The sequence below is a fragment of the Notolabrus celidotus genome, chromosome 21, assembly GCF_009762535.1.
Source record: "Notolabrus celidotus isolate fNotCel1 chromosome 21, fNotCel1.pri, whole genome shotgun sequence".
NCBI lineage: Eukaryota > Metazoa > Chordata > Actinopteri > Labriformes > Labridae > Notolabrus > Notolabrus celidotus.
Window position 1 is genome coordinate 12,687,112 of NC_048292.1, and position 19,213 is coordinate 12,706,324.

The 19,213-nt window shown below is 39.7% G+C and overlaps 1 protein-coding gene across 5 annotated transcripts in view; it reads left to right on the forward strand.

The window, feature by feature from the left end:
• Positions 1–19,213, forward strand: part of anks1b (ankyrin repeat and sterile alpha motif domain containing 1B) — a 375,728-nt gene that overhangs the window by 170,237 nt on the left and 186,278 nt on the right. For all 5 annotated transcript variants that reach the window (XM_034673234.1, XM_034673233.1, XM_034673237.1 and 2 more), the window contains one exon: positions 6,881–7,012. In XM_034673234.1, coding sequence (XP_034529125.1) covers positions 6,881–7,012 — 132 coding nt within the window. The remainder of the gene's footprint in view (positions 1–6,880; positions 7,013–19,213) is intronic.

The window sequence follows — 19,213 nt, forward strand, 5'->3', positions numbered from 1 at the left end:
TACAGGAATTAAAAAAATACTACATAGAAACCATCACTCATATATCACTGTTAATATCGGTCTGTCTCCGAAGCAGCTAAAAAATCCTCACAGGAGCTTTAAAGTTAATGCTGATGCCACTTTATGATGCACAAAGGCAAAGGAGACCAGCAGTGTTTCTGGTTTGTAAATGACTATAACCACTGCTGAAGTGTAGATATTGTTTAAGAGGAGACCAGAAACAGCACCCTACCAAAATAAAAGACCCTTTTTAACCCTCCTGTTATGTTCGTTTCTCTGGAACAGCAATAATGTTCCTGGGTCAATTTGACCAGGGGCATATTCAATTATCTAAAAGTGTCAGAACCCCAAAAAATCCCAATACAATTCTTTTCTAATCTAATGTTTAACTCCATTACTAACCATTTAAATCAAGATTTAGTCCATTGGTGTTCTTTAATTCTCACAGATCATGGTTCAATGAGGATAACTCATTTGTTTTTCATTAAAATTAATGTTAAAACTTTTTTAATGTACATTGGAAAGCCCTAAATAGTTTTGCATGACATATATTTTTTTAATTATTATTTTTTTTGTATGAAGTGATGTTGATACATTAACACGAGACACCTCTTCTGTCACATGCTGCCTAGTTTTTTATGCTGCATTTAGCTGGTTTGGAAGGCATATATTGCTTAAAATAGACTTTTAAAAAGGGTCAATTTGACCCGCAACATAACAGGAGGGTTAAAAAGTTTGTGACAAAATTCAAACATACATTCATTCTAAGTTGCAGGTTAGGTATTTAAAGTGAAAAGGAGTGGGGGGTTTTTTGTTGTTGAAAAAAGTCACAGAAGATCAGCAAATAGATGAATCCTGCTACGTCCATACGAGATGCCAAAATCAACACTTTAGAAAAGTTCCTCATAGAGGCTTAACTGTTTCCTTTAAATTGCATATCAAGGCATGTCACTCTGGCATATCTGTACAAAAAACCTATTAACAAAACACATCTAAATCGTTTGATTTGCTGTCTGACTAATGCACATGCAAAACTGCAGCATTTCATTTACTCAGTATACAGAAAAAGACATTGTCAACAGTGCATTCCCTTTATCACACTTGACTTTCTTTAATGCAGGGGTTCCCAAACTTTTCAGCCCGACCCCCAAAATATAGGTGCCAAAGACTTGTGACCCCCTTTGTCCTTCGAAGTGATTAAATGTTGCTTCAAAATGAGTTTACCTACATGCACATGTGACTGTGTTTCTTGTGCTGCTGAGAAATTAACATGCTGCTACTGATCCTTATGTTAATGAACTGTTAGTTAACCCTAACCTTGACTTTGTGAGTCATCTGGCAACAAAAAAGGCATTTCAAATGAACTACTATTTTTGTCTACATTTTTACAATAATGGGTAAAATAAGCAAGTTTAGATTACTAAATAAACAACACAGAAAAACTGGAAGACATTTCGCAACCCCCTGGTTGGTGTCTTGCGACCCCCCAGGGGGCCCCGACCCTCACTTTGGGAACCCCTGTTTTAATGCCATCTGACACCACAAAGGGTCTAACTGTGTTAAAGCACTGTGTGTGAGCAGGATAATATCCTTGGTGGACATAAATGCTTGCACTTTTTCTATATTTCCAACAGAGGGCAGTATTAGACAAACTGATACCGCTGAGCCAGCCTGTCCAATTGAGTATTCACTTGTTACCGGGAAGGAAATAAAAACAGCTTCTGTTTGTTGTCCTTGCCTGAATTTGTCAACATTTGATTGCACTCAAACAGGCGTTCACAGCTTGCAGACACAGTTTTCTTGACCTTGTTTCTTTTATTTGATGCATTCTATGAGGAAATAAAGCCAGTCACTTCACTCTCTCTCTGTAGACTCCCTCAGTCACTCACACGTATAGAGAAAATGAAAACTGATTAGACCTTATGGGTTTGCATTTGATGGAAGAATATAGGTGAGTTTTATCAGCATAGCCGTCAGAGAATCAGAGCTGCGGTTTATTTCTTTGAGCCAGCACAGCGTGACAAAAGAGGCTCTGAGCTTTTTCAATTCCATCGTCCAGGAAGTCAGACGCAGCAGGACACAGAGGTCCTCTATCACACTGACCCCCCACCTGAGTCTTTAGAGCACATACTGAGAGGCAGACAGAGAAATGTGATTGTCTGTTTCTATTTTCCTTCCTGTTCCTCTCCTCCTCCTCTCTCACCTACAAAAACACACACACACACACACACCTCAGGGAAGAAATATTGCGACGCTGATCAATAGCTCATCATCTTTTTCATTTCTGAAAACAAGCTCGATACAAAAGCAAGCCGAGACATGTTTACGTACAGTGCAGCAGGCGTTCACACACTCATGTACCAGAACACACACATACCTCTGCCTCTGCTCACTCAGGCTGTAATTATCTCAATCCATCTTGTCTCTTTCTCTCTTTCGCTCCATAAGTACCAATTTGTATTCCATTACAGACATTCACAGTGTGTGTGTATGCGTGTGTGCCCGTGGGCTGCTCTGTGTACATGTGGCCAGAGCCATTAGTATGTGGATCCATGTGTCTATTATACATGAATAAAACATGATGACACTAACACACACAGGAAGAATTGGGCTCCTAATATTACCTTGTGCGTAAATCATAAGAACACATGAGCATGCGTGTGCCGCTTTCAAATTAGTACTCTCTCTGTGTGTCTTCAGTAGAGTTAAACAATTGTGACTCTGGTTCTCTTACACTGGTGATATTGTCTGCTAATATTCTTATGATTTCACTAAATTTGAACCTTTTTTAGTATAACTCAATCAATCAATCAATCAATCAATCAATCAATCAATCAATCAATCAAGCTTTATTTATATAGCACCTTTCATAGAAATCAAATGCAACCCAAAGTGAAAAACAAGAAGGAAGTTGAAATAAAGTAATGACAAGAAATATTAGGGGAAAATAATAATAATAATAATAATAATAATAATAATAATGATAATAATAATAATAATGATTTTTTCCTGTAAGTAAGAAAGCAGTGTTTTTTAACTCAAAAGAATCTCTCCTTGCTTTCTTTGCTAACAGTCAAACGTTTCACTCATCGAGAATCTTTGCCCTGGTAAATATAAAAAAAGGCTGTTACAATAGTGGGCAGTCAATCACTACAATTGGCACCAACCCCCACCAGTAGTTTAGGACATTTATAATAACCATCAAGAAATAGTCTGTTTTTATGATTATGGTCTTCTTTGCTTTTTTAGATCATAAAAAGGTAACAGTATTCATTTCTGTTAGTTTCATAACCAGCTAAAGTAAGCCTCACAGGAACTTTAATTGGAAATATATTAAGAATATAAATCATAATGCCCCTCAACTAAAGGTGATGCCTTCAAACCAAGCAGCAACTTCCTGTCTCAAAATGTGAAGCCAATGCCGAAGTGTTATAAACTGCAATTCATTGAGCATCCGCTTGAGGCTGGCTGCAGAAACACTGGACACCACATACACACCAATTCAAAAAAGACGATCTTTACAGCATTAATAAACATGTTTACAGCCTGGTACAAAAGACGAGTGTAGTCTGGATAGCTCATTTCTCGATCGGCACACACTGTACGGGGGGCAAATTTTGTTCCAATGCGAAAGTTCAGAAGATATTAAGATTACGAGTTTTTGCCCAAATAAGGACATGACTGATTTGACTGACAGGCGGGAACATATATAGCTGTTGGCTAGGAGGCTTAAACTCTGCCTCTTTAACTCACACTAAGTTTGGTTGTGTTCAGCATTTCCAATATGGCTCCTGCCGACGATTGGCCTCAAAACAGCGCTTCAGAAACAGATGGGTGACGTCATGGATACTCCGTTCATTATTTATACAGTCTATGCTTCAAATTGTCCAACCAACAGAACAAAACCATTATTTTTCTGTTGCCCAAAGATGGCCGCCATATTGAAAATGCTGACTCAAACTTTTGGATAAACTGGAAACTAGCAACCAGCCTGCGTGAAAACCGCCGGCTACAAAATGCCCACCTGTCAGTCAAACCTCTAGTTAAGCCTAATAAAACTGAACTCTAAGCCTTAAATAACTGAAACGGATGAGATGTGAAAAAATCTGTACAGTTGCAACAAACAAAGAAATGAGGTAAAGACCAAAACTTGTTTCAAACCAGGCCACATTAATCCACATGTATACATGGGCCTTTTAATACAGGCTAGTATGGGTTTCTTTTGCTTTTGGAGCCAGCCTCAAGTGGACACTTGAGGAACTGCAGTGTTTTGCACTTTGGGATTGGCGACATTTTCAACACTGCAGAGTGCTTCTTAAGTTAACTTAGGTAAAAGCCCTTTAGAGTAATGTGTCCATCTGAAAGTTTCCGATAGACATTTGATTTGATATTGATCAGAAATGCAGTTGGAGTAATGAATAATGCATGTTGTCCCCTGGTTGGTGTCTATTTTGTACTGTAAACAAATGATATGCAGTGCAGGTCCATTGTTCATGCATACAGTGCAGTTAGTGTATGTAAGCAGTGCAGTCTGTTTTACATCAATCAATATTCCAGAGTTGCAAACTGCCCTCTGCAGTCTGAAGCGATTGGTGACCTTTTGATTTCCGCCTCATGCTCCGACTCCATCTCCATTCTCACTGATGCCCTTTTGCTCTTCTGTCCTTCTCTCACCATTAATCCTTTCTCAATTCATTTACCAGCAATATTATTATTTTTCTTCTCATCAGCATCAACTCCATTCATAGTTTTTCTCTTTTTTCCTTCTTTCTCAGCCTCCCTCTTATTGTCCATTTAAAAGCTACAAGTCAGACACTGCAGTGAGCCGTCTCTTGTTTTCTGTCTTTGTAATCTGCTGCATCATATGGTTCACCGGGACATCAGGTGGGCTGTGTCTGCCCTCTGACACCCTGTGCTACCGAGCTCGTCTACACACCTGCCTCCTGGGAGCCAAAGTGCCCCGGGAAAGGACACTGTGTGCTTGTGTGTGTGTTATAGTCGTTGTGCTCTTCCTGCACCTTTGTTCTGTAATTTCCCCTGGCATCTAGATGAATAACACAGCCCCATGTTTGAAGAAGAACTTCAAGAGCCCACTGTTTTCTCTTTTTTTGCTTAAGGGAATAACCTAACCTAAATCATCATTCAGTTAATAGACATTTTTTAAGAATGCTGCTTTCTGATCCTAACTATATGAGTATATGAAAAACCATCACCTTAATCTTAATTTTGGACCCCAGTATCAAGTATCACAAGCTCTAAACACAACTTTGTATTATGACATAAAGACTTGGAGCTTCATTAGCATTCATTTGGTGAATCTAACACTTATTTTTTTCCTTTGTTTTGGTCTCAACCAACTTCTTAACACTTAACTTTTTAGCTTGATGCTTCACTGTTTGCAAGTCTGTGACTGACTCTTTCCTCTTTAGTCTCTAATGCTAGCAAGAAACCTTTGGTAGGTTTATCGATTTGTTTTGAGTCTAAACTAGAGCAGTTGAGCTGAATGTAACAGGGAAGCAGCAAATACATCTCTGACATGCTTGTGTCATATGAACCCATGAGGACACTACGAACATCTGTTCAGATGAAAGCATGGAGAAGCAGCATTTTGTTATTATGCAGCACAGACCTGGAATAACTTCCCAGAGAGTATTAGACAAGCCCCGACTCTGACCACTTTTAAGTCCAGACTAAAAACGTTCCTCTTTCATGCTGCTTACACTGCTCAATAATGAATGCAAACCCATTTTTAAACATTTTAACTAATTTTATGTCTTAATTTTGTCTGTAACTACAAACTTTTAATTTATTTTAACAAACTGAGTTTTACTGAAATTTTGTAAAGAAATGTACTTTCTTTCTTTCTTGATCTTAGATTTCAAAATATTTTACGTTTTCATGCTTATGCTTGTTTAATGTCATATTTTAAATTGGATATTTTCTGACAAGGTATGGCGTTATGGGTTTAACCTGATTTTGGATCTACAGTTAGATGTTGGGCATAAGGGCACCCTGCAGGGGTGTCAAGAGGTCTGAGCCAGCTTTGTGCTGCGACTCGACACAGAAAAGATTTAAAGTGTGAGTCTTAATCCTTGGGAAGAAGTTCTGAGATGAATCGAATGGTTAAAGGGTTCATTTCGGTTCAGACAGGATCAGTTGTGATTCTGTGTCCAGCGGACAGTAAGACTCTGCAAGTTACTGACTTCAGAGCAGCAAAGGGGGCTGATTATTTATAATAATTCCTCCTAATTTAGATAAATAATAAGATCCAACACTATTCACTATGTACGTTAATTTACACAAGTACACAGATTGAGAGAGAGTAGATCAATCATAGCTGGCCACATATAAAATGTAAATGTTTGAAGTGTTTGCTGTGTGTTTTTGTTGATTGTCACTGTTCTGTTTTTTGTTTTAACTCTGTAAAGCACTTTGAATTGCTCTTTGTATGAATGGTGCTTTATAAATAAACTTGCCTTGCCTTGCCTTGAAGCAGCAAGCTGAAAAACCAAAACAATGAGCTGCAAGACCCTAAAACAGTTTCTGAAAATCTCTTTGGCCTTGACACTAGTAACCAGCTTCTTATATTTCAATTAAATCCACTGCCTGTTTAAAGGAAATGCTCTAAAAGCTACACCCACAGCTGAAAATGTATTATTTTGCTTTATCTTTGTGACCTTTGATCAACAGCTTTGGGTGGACAAGCACTAAAGAGCAACAAGTCAAAGTTGAACTTTCCTCTCACTCTGACCTCCATCAGCGTCGCCCTGAAGATATTTTTCAAGCATAAAGATCATCTGACCTCAGCCTGCCTTACCGTTGGTTACCTGTGATGTCCGTTATCTGTTCTGATATATTTTCCTCACATTATTCTTCACAGAGGCCGACCCCGCCGCTTCCTCCAGCCTTTGAAGAGGACGAAGCAGAAAAGAGTTGTGGCCCCACGGGATTCTGGGAGGCCCTGACCCCCTGCAACGGCTGCCGCAACCTGGGCTTTTCCAGCTTATCACAGGTACGCATACACAGGAATAACCACTCACACAGGCTGAATGAGAGCTCTCTTTCTATACCTCTTTCATGTAAAATTACAGTATTCATCACTGTAAATTGCATGATAATGTATGCAGACTGTGCAGCTATTTAAACCAGTGTAACATAATGATTATGTCATTAAATAATCGCGATGCAAGTTTCTGACATGATGTGGAACATTGCAGCACACACACACACACACACACACACACACACACACACACACACACGCACACGCACACACACATGCACACATGCACACACACACACTGCCTCACTACAGTAAAATTACAGATCAGTGATATTTCCATTGTTCTGCGTGAATACTTTCAGTGGTTACCGTGGGAACGCTCTGAATACGTCGTCACCAGAGAGCCTGGCTCTCCTGGCAGCTCTGGATCCTCGGCTCGGTCTCATTTTGTCTCTCATTCTTACTCTTATCTTTTATCATCACCTCCTCTCTCTTGTCAGAAGGAAAATCTCTTCTCTCCACTTTTGCAGCTTTTACCTTTTATGAGAAGGACTTGGTTCATAATCGCTGAATGAAAACAATTCCACTGAAATATCTGATTCACAGAGATCAAATAAAGGATAATCATCCCTGCAGGGAAAATTTTACCAAGGCAGCACAATAATACACAGTAAAACTGAATATGACATAATTTGTAGGTATTACATTTTTTATGCACACAGTATATGGAGCTGATATCAAGACTCTAATGCATCTGTAGCACAGACAGAGCATCTGATAGCTGAATTAGACCCCGTTAGTACTTTAGTAACATTGGTAATACTCATATAGTATAGTACCCTATTCTGGTGGTTTTCAAAGTGGGGGCCACCAGGGGCATTAGGGGGGCCTCAGAAAATTGGGGGGAAGGGAAAAAATTAAGTCTAAATGGTAATTTTATTTTAAACACATTTGTTAATAATTTCCTATGTTAAACAAATGTAATAATTATTGAAAAGTGGATAAAAGCAAGAAAATACATTTTAAAAGTTGATTTTTCTTTACACATTTGGAAGCATTGTCTGTGGGTTTGCAAAGGGGGTCCTCGGCCAGAAGCTAATGCTGTTTTGGGGGCCTTGGCATTGTAAAGTTTGGGAACCCCTGCCCTATCCTATCGCATCACATCGTATGGTATCGTATCGTATCATATCTAGATTTTATTGTATTGTATCTTAGCATACTGTATCGTAGCTTAGTGTGGAGTAGCGTAGCGGATCATAGGGTATTGTATTGTATTTCATCGTATCGTTGCATAGCATAGTGTACTGTATCGTAGCGCAGTGTATAGTATCATATCGTATCGTGTTGTATTGTAGCATATTGTATTGTATAATAATAATAAATTGTATTTATTTAGCACCTTTTAAAAACATGTTTACAAAGTTCTTTACAGACTGCAAGACATAGCGAGATAAAACACAAAAGCACATGATAAAGGTAAGGAGAGCTAAAATGTGTTAAGTAAAAGACAATAATAAAAACCATGCAGAAATTAAAAAGTCAGTGATGAGTTAAGAAGTAAAAGCACATTTTAAAAAGTGAAAGAGATTTAAAAGAGGACAAGGATGTGGCTTGCCTGATCTCCTCCAGCAGGTCATTCCAGAGTGACGGGGCCCTGACTGCAAAGGCCCGGTCGCCTCTGGTTTTTAACTTCACTCTTGGGAGTTCCAAGAGGGACCTGTCGGAGGATCTCAGGCAGCAGTTCGGGACATACATTTTAAGGCATCTGCTTAGGTACTCCGGGGCCAGTCCATTTATTGCTTTAAAAGTTTATTGCTATTTATTGCTTTGTATGGTATCATATTGTTTCGTTGCATATCTTAGCGTATCGTATCCTGTCGTATCGTATCCCATCCTATCCTATCGTTTCATAGCTTTTTGTATCCTTATTGATATCACTTGTTTATTTGCTGAGTGGAAGGAAACATGAGCTCCAAAAACCAGTTCACTATCTACAGAGCTTTATGCATCTCCCTTTATTGAACATACTCATGAATACAAACGGTTAACAGGGCTTTACATACACAGCCAACTTCTGTACTCAGGTGCCGGTCAGTTGCAGGAAAATTCATGGAAAATAACAAATAAACCGCTGCACACTGAAACGACTTTACTCAGACATTAATGTGCGCAAACCATGCGTTTAATGGGCACACCTGAGGAAGCAACTGATTAAATGCATTGTTGTTTCAGTGTGCGGGGTCTATTTTGTTATTTTCCATTATCATAAATACAGTTTGCTGCTTTATTAGTGGAATTTCAAGTTCCTCTAATACTTTTTATAACATTATGTGTGTGAAGAGTTCTGTTATACCTTCTCACCGCTTAAAAGCAAGCTTAATCCAAATGATCCTCTGCTTCCTGTTATTCCTCTTCTACCTTTTCTTTTTCCTTCCTTGCCCTACCACCTCCTCTTTTCCTCCATGCTGAGTATAAAAGTGTGGTTAAGTGTATGCAGATGAGAATGCTTAGTAGGGAGATGCTTGCTGGCTCACACTACAGGGCATCTGACATTTACAACACAACGACCCTGTGTGTTGTACACTGGCAGCCTGCCTGCCTGCCTGGCACACCGCCTGGAGATGTTTGCACCTGGTGGAGTGTGTGTGAGCGGTTTATCCTAATGTGTTGGTGCACTGGAGAAACAAGAACCTTTGTGCATGTTGGTGTTAAAGTGAGCATGAGGGTATACAGGGTATATGTTGCATCAGCTTTGGGTGCGTGTGTGTGCAAAATGTGTGTGTCTGAATTTAGCGTGGCACCGTTTTAAATGAGCGTAGGAGGACCGTGTGTGTGGGTTTGGTAGAAGAGGATAGAAGAAGAAGCAAAAAGAGAGAGAGGGCAGAGAGACTGAGTTGTTATTACATAATTAAGTTAGCACCGTGCTAATTTGCCAGGCGTAATTGTGAATAAACAGAGTTAACATAAAGAGAGACATTGATGCATCCCCTGTGAGGATGAACAAAGTTAAACTATTTTCCCCAAATATCTTTCTTCATCTTTTCTTCTCATCCTCCCACAGAATAACTTTTTTGCTTGTTATCTTAAGTTCCTTTCCCTTCTTCATCTCTCTCTCTCTCTCTCTCTCTCTCTCTCTCTCTCTCTCTCTCTCTCTCTACCTCATTTATGTACTCCTTCATGTTTCATCAGATGTATGTTAAGCTTTATATTGTCTCTTGCTTCGTTGGTTTTCTGGTTGTACATCTGTGAGAGTGAAGAGGTGTGAGTCAAACACTTCAACCTCTGAAAGTGACAAAAAGAAAATATTCTGCAATGAAATTTTAAATTATTGGTTTATAATTTATGTATGATATTTCAGTATATGGTAAAAAAATACCAGTATTGTCCCACTCCTGTGTACATTTTTACACTGCAAAAACTCAAAATCTTACCAAGTGAAATTTTTTCATTTTAAGTCAAAATGTCTTATCCCACTTAATTTAAGATACATTTACTTAACAAGTAACATTTGAGCAAGATAGAGGAACTTGTTTTAAGGCAATCCAGATTTAACAATCTCATTTTAAGATGTCTTGTTGAAGAAATATTAACTTGCTGCATGGACAGATAATTTCACTAGTTTTAAGACATTTTCATCTTGTTTTTTTACCCTATATTTAAGATTCCCTTTTTTGCAGTGTACAAAAGTTGGAAACTTTTTTTTTTTTTTAATTCAAGTGGAATTTTGCTTTATTTTGCCTCAACTTACTGATCTAAATGAAAAATATAGTAGAGATGTCATATTTCCATCCACCCATTATCTTGATCGCTTATCCTGTTAGGGGTCACAGGGGGCTGGAGCCTATCCCAGCTGGCTTTGGGCGGAAGGCAGGGTACACCCTGGACAGGTCGCCAACCTATCACTGGGCCAAATGTCATTTTCTTACAAAATAATTAGTCTCATTAATTCAATTTTTGAACTTTTTGCCTTTGTTTCTAAGGAGAAAACACTAAAAGAGGAACAAATTAACTCAAAACACAATAACACAGCCCTGATGAAGTTTTTATTGAAGATCTCAGCCTTAATAGTGTCATTAACCTGCTGTTTATTTATATTTAAACAGCAGGTAATTGATGTCATGTTCCTGGCATTTGGTTGAAGCAATGGGTCACTGCTGCACAGCTATTAAGCAGCTAAAAGCTCAGCTTGTTGCTTGATGTGTTTGCCAGAGTCCCGGGTTAGAGGAGGTCATCACACAGTGTTTTTTTTTAGCTTGTGGTCTAAGTTACTTTGTTGTGACTGACAGTTCAGAGATGCTCTCTCCAGCTTTGCTGTTGTTGCCTGGTTTGCAGGATAAGATCTTGCTCCACTTCTGAGAGGTGGTTGGGATCCAATAGCTATCCGCTAACTGGCATTATTAACCAACTCTCAAGACCAGCCTGAGACAGACACTAACATTTTTGCCACAATGTCAACAGGCAGTGATGAAATATGCTGGAACTTCTTTTTGTGGATTGATTTGACATGATGTGTTTGATCAGGTCATCCCTGGCATTGCTTTTACTCTTTGTAATTACTAACCTTTGTTCTTGGGTTTGGACGGATCAGAATCAAGTGTTCAACACAGCCAAGCAACAAATAATGTATATGTGAATTGTACATTATTCACTTATTTTAGTGTTTGTTCACAAATGCTGACCTAGCCTCCCTTCAGTTATCATTGATACATGAACTCACCTGCACCTCTCCTCTTTGAACACACAGCAGTGTGTCAGCATTTGCCATTTCTCTTTGCCTGTATGTGGTCTAACGGTCTAAGAAGGTTCATATTCAAAATTAGACATTGCGGACATCAGGTGTGGTAATAGCCCAGCCTCAGTAGGACACATGTTTTGGGCGTGCCCCACTCTAAATAGTTACTGGGGCAGTATCTTAAGGTGTTCTCTCATATGTGTAAAAAGATCATAGCTCCTGATTTCCACACTGCAATTTTTGGTATAACACCCCTAAATTGTATGCTTACAAATTTACAAGCGAATGCTTTGGCATTTGCTTTGCTACTTGCTCGCAGACTAATCCTTTTTAAATGGAAGTCAAATGAATCCCCATCATTTTCACTATGGTTGAAGGAGGTGCTCTCCTTCCTGCTTCTGGAAAGGCTCAGATATAAGTTAGGCAAAAGACGCAGGGACTTTGCTTTGACCTGAAGTCCCTGATACGTGTATTTGTATTGTTTTAGTTTTTTGTATTGTACTGTGGTTGATTGTATGTCATGTCTGTTTAAAATATGAAAAGCAGAAAATAAGGAATAAAAAAATAAATAAAAATGAAACATCGCACCACTGGAGGAACATGCTAGCCCAGCCCTCCGTCTGATCACATGAAGATCAAGTGTCAGACACTGCTTAAAAAAGGCACAGAAGGAAGAGAGTGAGGGGAGATCGTCCACGAGACGGTTAGCAAGGAGAAAAATGTAAAAATGACTGGTAGACTTACTTCAGCAGCATTCTGCCCAGGTAAAGCCCAGGGGACAGTTGGTTCTTTTTAGGGATACTCTCAGTCTGTGTGGGTGTGCAGAGTACACGTGTTAAAATTGCACTTTGTTTCAGATTAGTCAGAAAAACAGTTTTTAACCTCCACATAGCAAATGTATCATCACAGTCACATTTTGATGCTTGTGTGTGTGTGGTTTGTCTTCAGCATAACACATTAGGAAGCTTCCCTTGCTGAACGTTCTCTTTGCCAGTCACAAGTTTCCTCCCACCATTGCCATGTGAACGCCAACTGATGCCAGCGTGTGCGTGCGTGTGTGTGGAGGTTTCCTCTGTGACGTCGACTTAAACAACGCAGTTCAGACCTCACATGTGCGGATGTGCAAGCCAAATAGAGAGACTGAAGAGAGAGAAAGATAATGAACAAATGCAAGAAAATATTCAGATGGAGAGAGGCTCTGCATTGGTTGCCAGGCAACCCAGAAATCCACGAGATATGAGGCGTGGGCTGGCCACCTTTTACAAGCCACAGGTGCGTCAGAGAGTCAGTGCAGACACACTCTCTTCACATCAGCACGCCACCATTTTCATTCCTCTCTTTTCTTCACTCTTCCATCCTCTTTTCCTTTTTCCATCTCTTTCTTCCTCCTCACTCGCTCAGACTTCCTCTGAAGACTTTCTCTTTCTGCAGCTCTTCCCCCCCCCTCCTCTCTCCAGCGGCTGCTGACCTTTCATGTTCTCAGCTGAGGGAGTTGGAAGGAGATGAGGTGGGGGTGAAGCAGTGTCTGTGTCGGTGCACAGGTGGAGGTTAAGATCAGAAACCCAGGAGGACTCTTGAAGATGTTTAAGGACATCAAAGGGAGGTGTTCACAGAGGAGGGGGGATTGTGTGGAGAGCTTTTAGAAGTCTGTAATGAAGGAGTGAATGTGCACTGCGAGTGAGCTTTTCCAGTCAGTGCATGAAATAGTTAAGAAGTTTTTTAAAGTGTGAAACAATTTCGTGTGATTCCTTATTTGAATAGTTTAATATTAATGTAAGTTAGATAATAATAATTTCAAGATTCACTTAAGGTCACTGTTTGATAGATTAGCTGCTGAAAGTTATAAAAAGTCTACCAACTGAGCTGAACCGATGCCCTGAAAATGTCAAACTATCTCTTTGTGAATGAAATGAAGAGCTAAAAATGGAAGGCATCAAAAATGCACTTGATGTCTTTATGAACAACTTTCAACTTCGGCAGACGTCCTCTGTGTTTTCTGAATGTTGGACTGAACAAACTCATATTGGCGAGCTTCTCCTGATTGTACTTGGATTTAAATTCTTCTTGAATTCTAATTTCTTGAGTTCCATTAAAATCTTTGAGTCCTATGAAAGGCACTGTGAGGGATTTTTAACGGATGTTGAAAGTGTCACTTTTATACTGATGTGTCTTCATGACCTAGATAGTGAAATAAGACTAAGAGCGACAACGTATGATTTTTTTGTTTACACCGAGTTTTAGTGTTTGCATTCAGGTTTGAATGAGCTGAGTCGATACACAGCCCTCACCCAGAAGTTGCTACATCACAACTCTGCTTTCAAAATTTAGCAACAAGCAGGAGGAGTTTGTTTTTATTATTTTAGATATTTATCTGATATTGGAGCAAGATTAGCAAGAAGACGTGTTCTCTGTTAAATTCATGTTATTGATTACGTAATTCGACAACTCCAATTCCATAAAAAGGATGCTGTGCACATGTTTTAAAAAAAAAGATAGTCATGGTTTGCAAATTATTTGAAGCCTACATTTATTTGAAAATAGTGTCAAGACAACAAAGCACATGTTGAAACTTAAAAATGTTATTGTCTTATGAAAAATATTTGTGCATTTTATATGTGATGCCAGCAACCCTTGTTTAGACAGGGACAAGAATAGATAAACAACTGGAGGAACATCTCTCATCTAATCGGGTACATTTGCAAAGGGTAAGCAACATGAGTAGCTATAAAAAGGCTTTCCGGAGAGGTTGAGTCTCTCAGGAGTAAATACAGGATGAGGTTCAGCACTTTGTGAGAGATTGTGTGAGTAAATACATCTTACTACTTAATTTCAGAATGATGTTCCTCAGCCTAAAATAGCGGATACTTTGAGGATTTTATCATCTGCAGTTCATAACATCATTAAAAAATTCAGGTATCTGGAGAAATCTCTGTGCAAAAAGGGAAAAGCCTGACAGACATGACTCTGCAGTGGAAATCACTGCATGGACCCAAAATCACTCCCAAAAACCATAGTCTGGGAACTCAGTTCATTGCTGCAAACACACACTTAAGCAATATATTTTGGACAGTGGGTGATGGTGCTCATTGGAAATATAGTCTTCATCTAAAAGGTGTAACAGAATCAACACAACATGAGAACTTCTAATAGTATCTTAAAAATAATTCAAGTATTTTCAGATATTTGTTATTTCTTATTCTTCTTCGTCTTTGCTCTTTATTTTATGATTTAATTTTGCTGTCATTGAGAAGCACCTTTTAAAGGCTGATTTATACTTCTGCGTTGAATCAACGGCGTACCCTACGCCGGGGGTCCGCGTAGCTCCCGTACCTACGCCGAGGCCTACGCACGTAGCTGACGTGCACCTCCTCCAAAATGTAAGTCCCCGTAGAGCCGACGCAGACCGCAAGCTCTGTGATTGGTCCGCTCGGCGGCTTTGTCTTTCCCGCATTTACAACACTTCCGGGATCCCGGACATCGGCCGCACATCGGCCGTGTATTTCATCTCCTCCTCTCTATTCTTCATGTAATCATGTCTGTATGATAAACAGCAACATGTATCAGCTGTAGATTAACATAACACGCTCTGAATCTCTGTGGAAAAGTAAACAGAGATCGTAGCGGGGCAGGAAGTAGGTGACCGGCTATCAGAGAGACCGCACTGCCCTCTAGTGTTTCGGCGGAGAAGTGCTGCGCGACACAGACACACCGACGCACAAGTATGTGGGGCTCATGTCCGCGTCAGCCCCTGCTGCGTAGGGGCGACGCAGAAGTATAAATCAGCCTTAACTTGGATTTGGAAAAGTTCTCTATATATGCAGGTTATTCATATTTCTATCCTTTCACTTTTTTCTATTTATTCATGTCATCCTTCTAAATTTTCATTTCTCTTTCTCTCTTACTGAATATAGCTTAGTGATTGGTGCTGTCTTTACAGACGATGACTGAACTGGAACAGAGAGAAGGTGCTGTCTGAGTTTCTGCATAGATGTCACATAAACTGTATATATTGTTGGTTTTGGTACTAACACAGCAATTGCTCTGTAAAACAACGAAGTGCTTTTGGGAGCCACAACACAGTGCATACTATTTTTTACCACCCCCAAAACAAAACCCATCAAAATCAAGAGCAGATCATCCGTCATGGTGTGCTGATGGTAAGGTGTGTGTCTGTGTGTGTGTTCATTCTGACAGCAGCAGTAATCATCCTCTGAAACTATTCCCCCTATCAGGATTGAGATATAAAAAGCAGAGGACCCATAAAAGTAATAAAAGGGAAGTCATTTTAGTACTCCGAGCTGCCACCCAAAATACAGCCTGGTCCATAAAAAACAAGAAAAACTCAGCAAAACAAGTGGCACACTGAACACCCTGTTTATATTCTCGTTTCACTGTTTATTCTCTTTTATAAATAAAAAATGTGCTTACAAAAATCTGGGCTTTGAATTGGGTTATGAAAATGCAATTTGTTGAGCAAATGCTTTGTAGTTCTGAGTGTTTTTCGTTCCCTTCTGGCTGCTCTGCAGCAAACACAAACAAACAAACAAACAAACAAACAGATCAATGTTTGAATGCATGAAGTGAGGAAGGGATAATGTATGATCAGCAGGTTGTAATAGCAGATCAGGTCTTGTCTCCTCCTGAAGATGTTCCAGTCAGCTGTAACCACCCTCTCACTATACATTGTTACGCTTATTACCAGCCTTCCAACTGAAGACATAAACGGTTTGACAATATTTTTTTAAAGAGAATTTATTTATTTTAGAACGGTGTTAAAAATAGTCCCACAGCTTCCATGGCTGTTGGTGCTTCCATGGTAATGGTTCATTCTAATCAGCATATCGGTGCAGGTCAAATTAACATCAAACTATTAAGAGAACACATTGCCTGCTTATTTGATAACAATTACAATACATTCAACATTTGCATTAATGCCAAACCAGGACGAGGCAAAGCAAATGAGGTTTTCTACTCTGTTTGCTTTGTGTCTGACTTTTTCAATTTGGTCAGCATGTCTTTCACTCAGCTCACTGAGTATACAAACAGAAACTCACATTTTTACCACATTGTCAACAGGCAGAGGTGAATGTATCAAAAATGCATGCTGATTGATTTTATGTGATGTGTAGGATCAGGTTGTCTCTGGCAACAATTAGCTGTGGAGGAATTACACAACATTGCTATGAGGTATTGATCAATCAGAAACAAGTACTTGAAACAGCTTGGTAGTAAAACCGAGTAAAGTAAAAACAAAAAATGACCATCTTCTAATTTTATCAACAGTTTCCCAGCATGCATTAATTATCCATCCATCCATTTATACAAGGCCATCCATTCATCCACCCATCAATACATCCATCCATACGATGGCTATTCATCCATCCATCCATTTATATAATGGCCATCCATCCATCCATCCATCCATCCATCCATCCATCCATCCATCCATCCATCCATCCATCCATCCATCCATCCATCCATCCATCCATCCATCCATCCATCCATCCATACATACATACATACATACATACATACATCCATACAACCATACATCCATACAATGGCTATTTATCCATCCATCCATTTATAAAAATGGCTACCCATCAATCCATCCATCCATCCATCCATCCATCCATCAATACATCCATCCATCAATACATCCATCCATCCATCCATCCATCCATCCATCCATACAATGGCTATTTATCCATCCATCCATTTATAAAAATGGCTACCCATCCATCCATCCATCCATCCATCCATCCATCCATCCATCCATCCATCCATCCATCCATCCATCCATCCATCCATCCATCCATCCATCCATCCATCCATACAATGGCTATTTATCCATCCATCCATTTATAAAAATGGCCATCCATCCATCCATCCATCCATCCATCCATCCATCCATCCATCCATATGATGGCTATTCATCAATCCAACCATTTATATAATGGCCATCCATCCATCCATCCATCCATACATCCATACAATGGCTATTTATCCATCCATCCATTTATAAAAATGGCTACCCATCCATCCATCCATCCAATGTCCATCCATCCATCCATCCAATGTCCATCCATCCATCCATCCATCCATCCATCCATCCATCCATCCATCCATCCATCCATCCATCCATCCATCCATCCATCCATCCATCCATCCATCCATCCATCCATCCATCCTTTCACCCATCCATCACTCCATCTATCACTCCATCCATCCATCCCTTTTTTAAAGGAAAACCTTGATGTTTTTTTGTAAGTTTTACTGTATGAACTGTGTTGAGAAAAGACAAGAGAAACTTTTTTTTTTACTTGGCAGAATTTATTTGGAAACACATCAGAGATGGATGGATAACAGCAAATAACATCTTACAATTCTTGACTAACTGAAGTTTAATCAATTAGGAACAGTAACAGTGTCTTTGTTAATTCCCGATGAGTTCTCAGGCTCCAGTTTAGCACAATGAAAGTTTGGCCATACAGCAGCATCTCTCTGTCAGCACCCTCTCGCTCTGGCTGCTGGCAGTGACTGTGAGATTAAGCTTGGAGCCAAGAGAAGCCACAGTTTGCTCCATACAGCCGCAGTCATTGGGGATGTGAAGGGTGTTATTTTCTGAGGAGTGTCTGTTGCTGTCCCATGGGTGGCTCATGGTAGCTGATTTTTTATGGGATTTGCCAGCCATGGAGGGAAATCCAATTCTGGAAGGCGATTCCTTGACCAACCTGCACTCCTCTCACTCTATTTCACTCTTTGCTCTCGCACTCAGTCTATATTATCTTTTCAAACCCCCTATTTCTCCTCTTCTTTCTAACCTCTTAAACGTCTTCTCCCACCAGAAGTGTGTATCGACCTCACTGAAAATATGCTAATTCTTAACCGACTGATCAAAGGGAAAATGGTCTTGCTGTGTTCAAAGTAAACAGAACATCTACCTCGGGTTGTTAAGGTCCATCTTGTTGAAACATTTATTCATCCATTTCCTTACTCTCACTCAGGGCAGGGTTGTAGTGGCAGCTTGCCATGCTAAGAATAGATATTCAGGTGTCCCTGGAAGACCTTTGTCCCACAGGCACCAACTGCAGAAAAGGTTGGACCATCCATCTCTGTTTCTTTCAGAGTAGTTTGGAAACCTATATGTTGATTGTGCTTTCATGGCACAGTGCTAAGCATATTCATTGCTCTAGGTGAAATTTTGACTGGAACGGCCACACTTATATACAGATATCTGTTTACGGAGATAAACTGTTGTCATGTTATTGCCAATGAGAGCTGGGATGTCATTAAGACAGACATTTGGCCATCTTCTGCCCTCTGTATGGACTGTTTTTCCAGCATTTACAAAAGTCTTCTGATGGGTGGTTGTTCAAAACCAAGCGGACACATCGACGCACAAGTATGTGGTGCTCATGTCCGCGTCAGCCCCTGCTGCGTAGGGACGATGCAGAAGTATAAATCAGCCTTGAGAC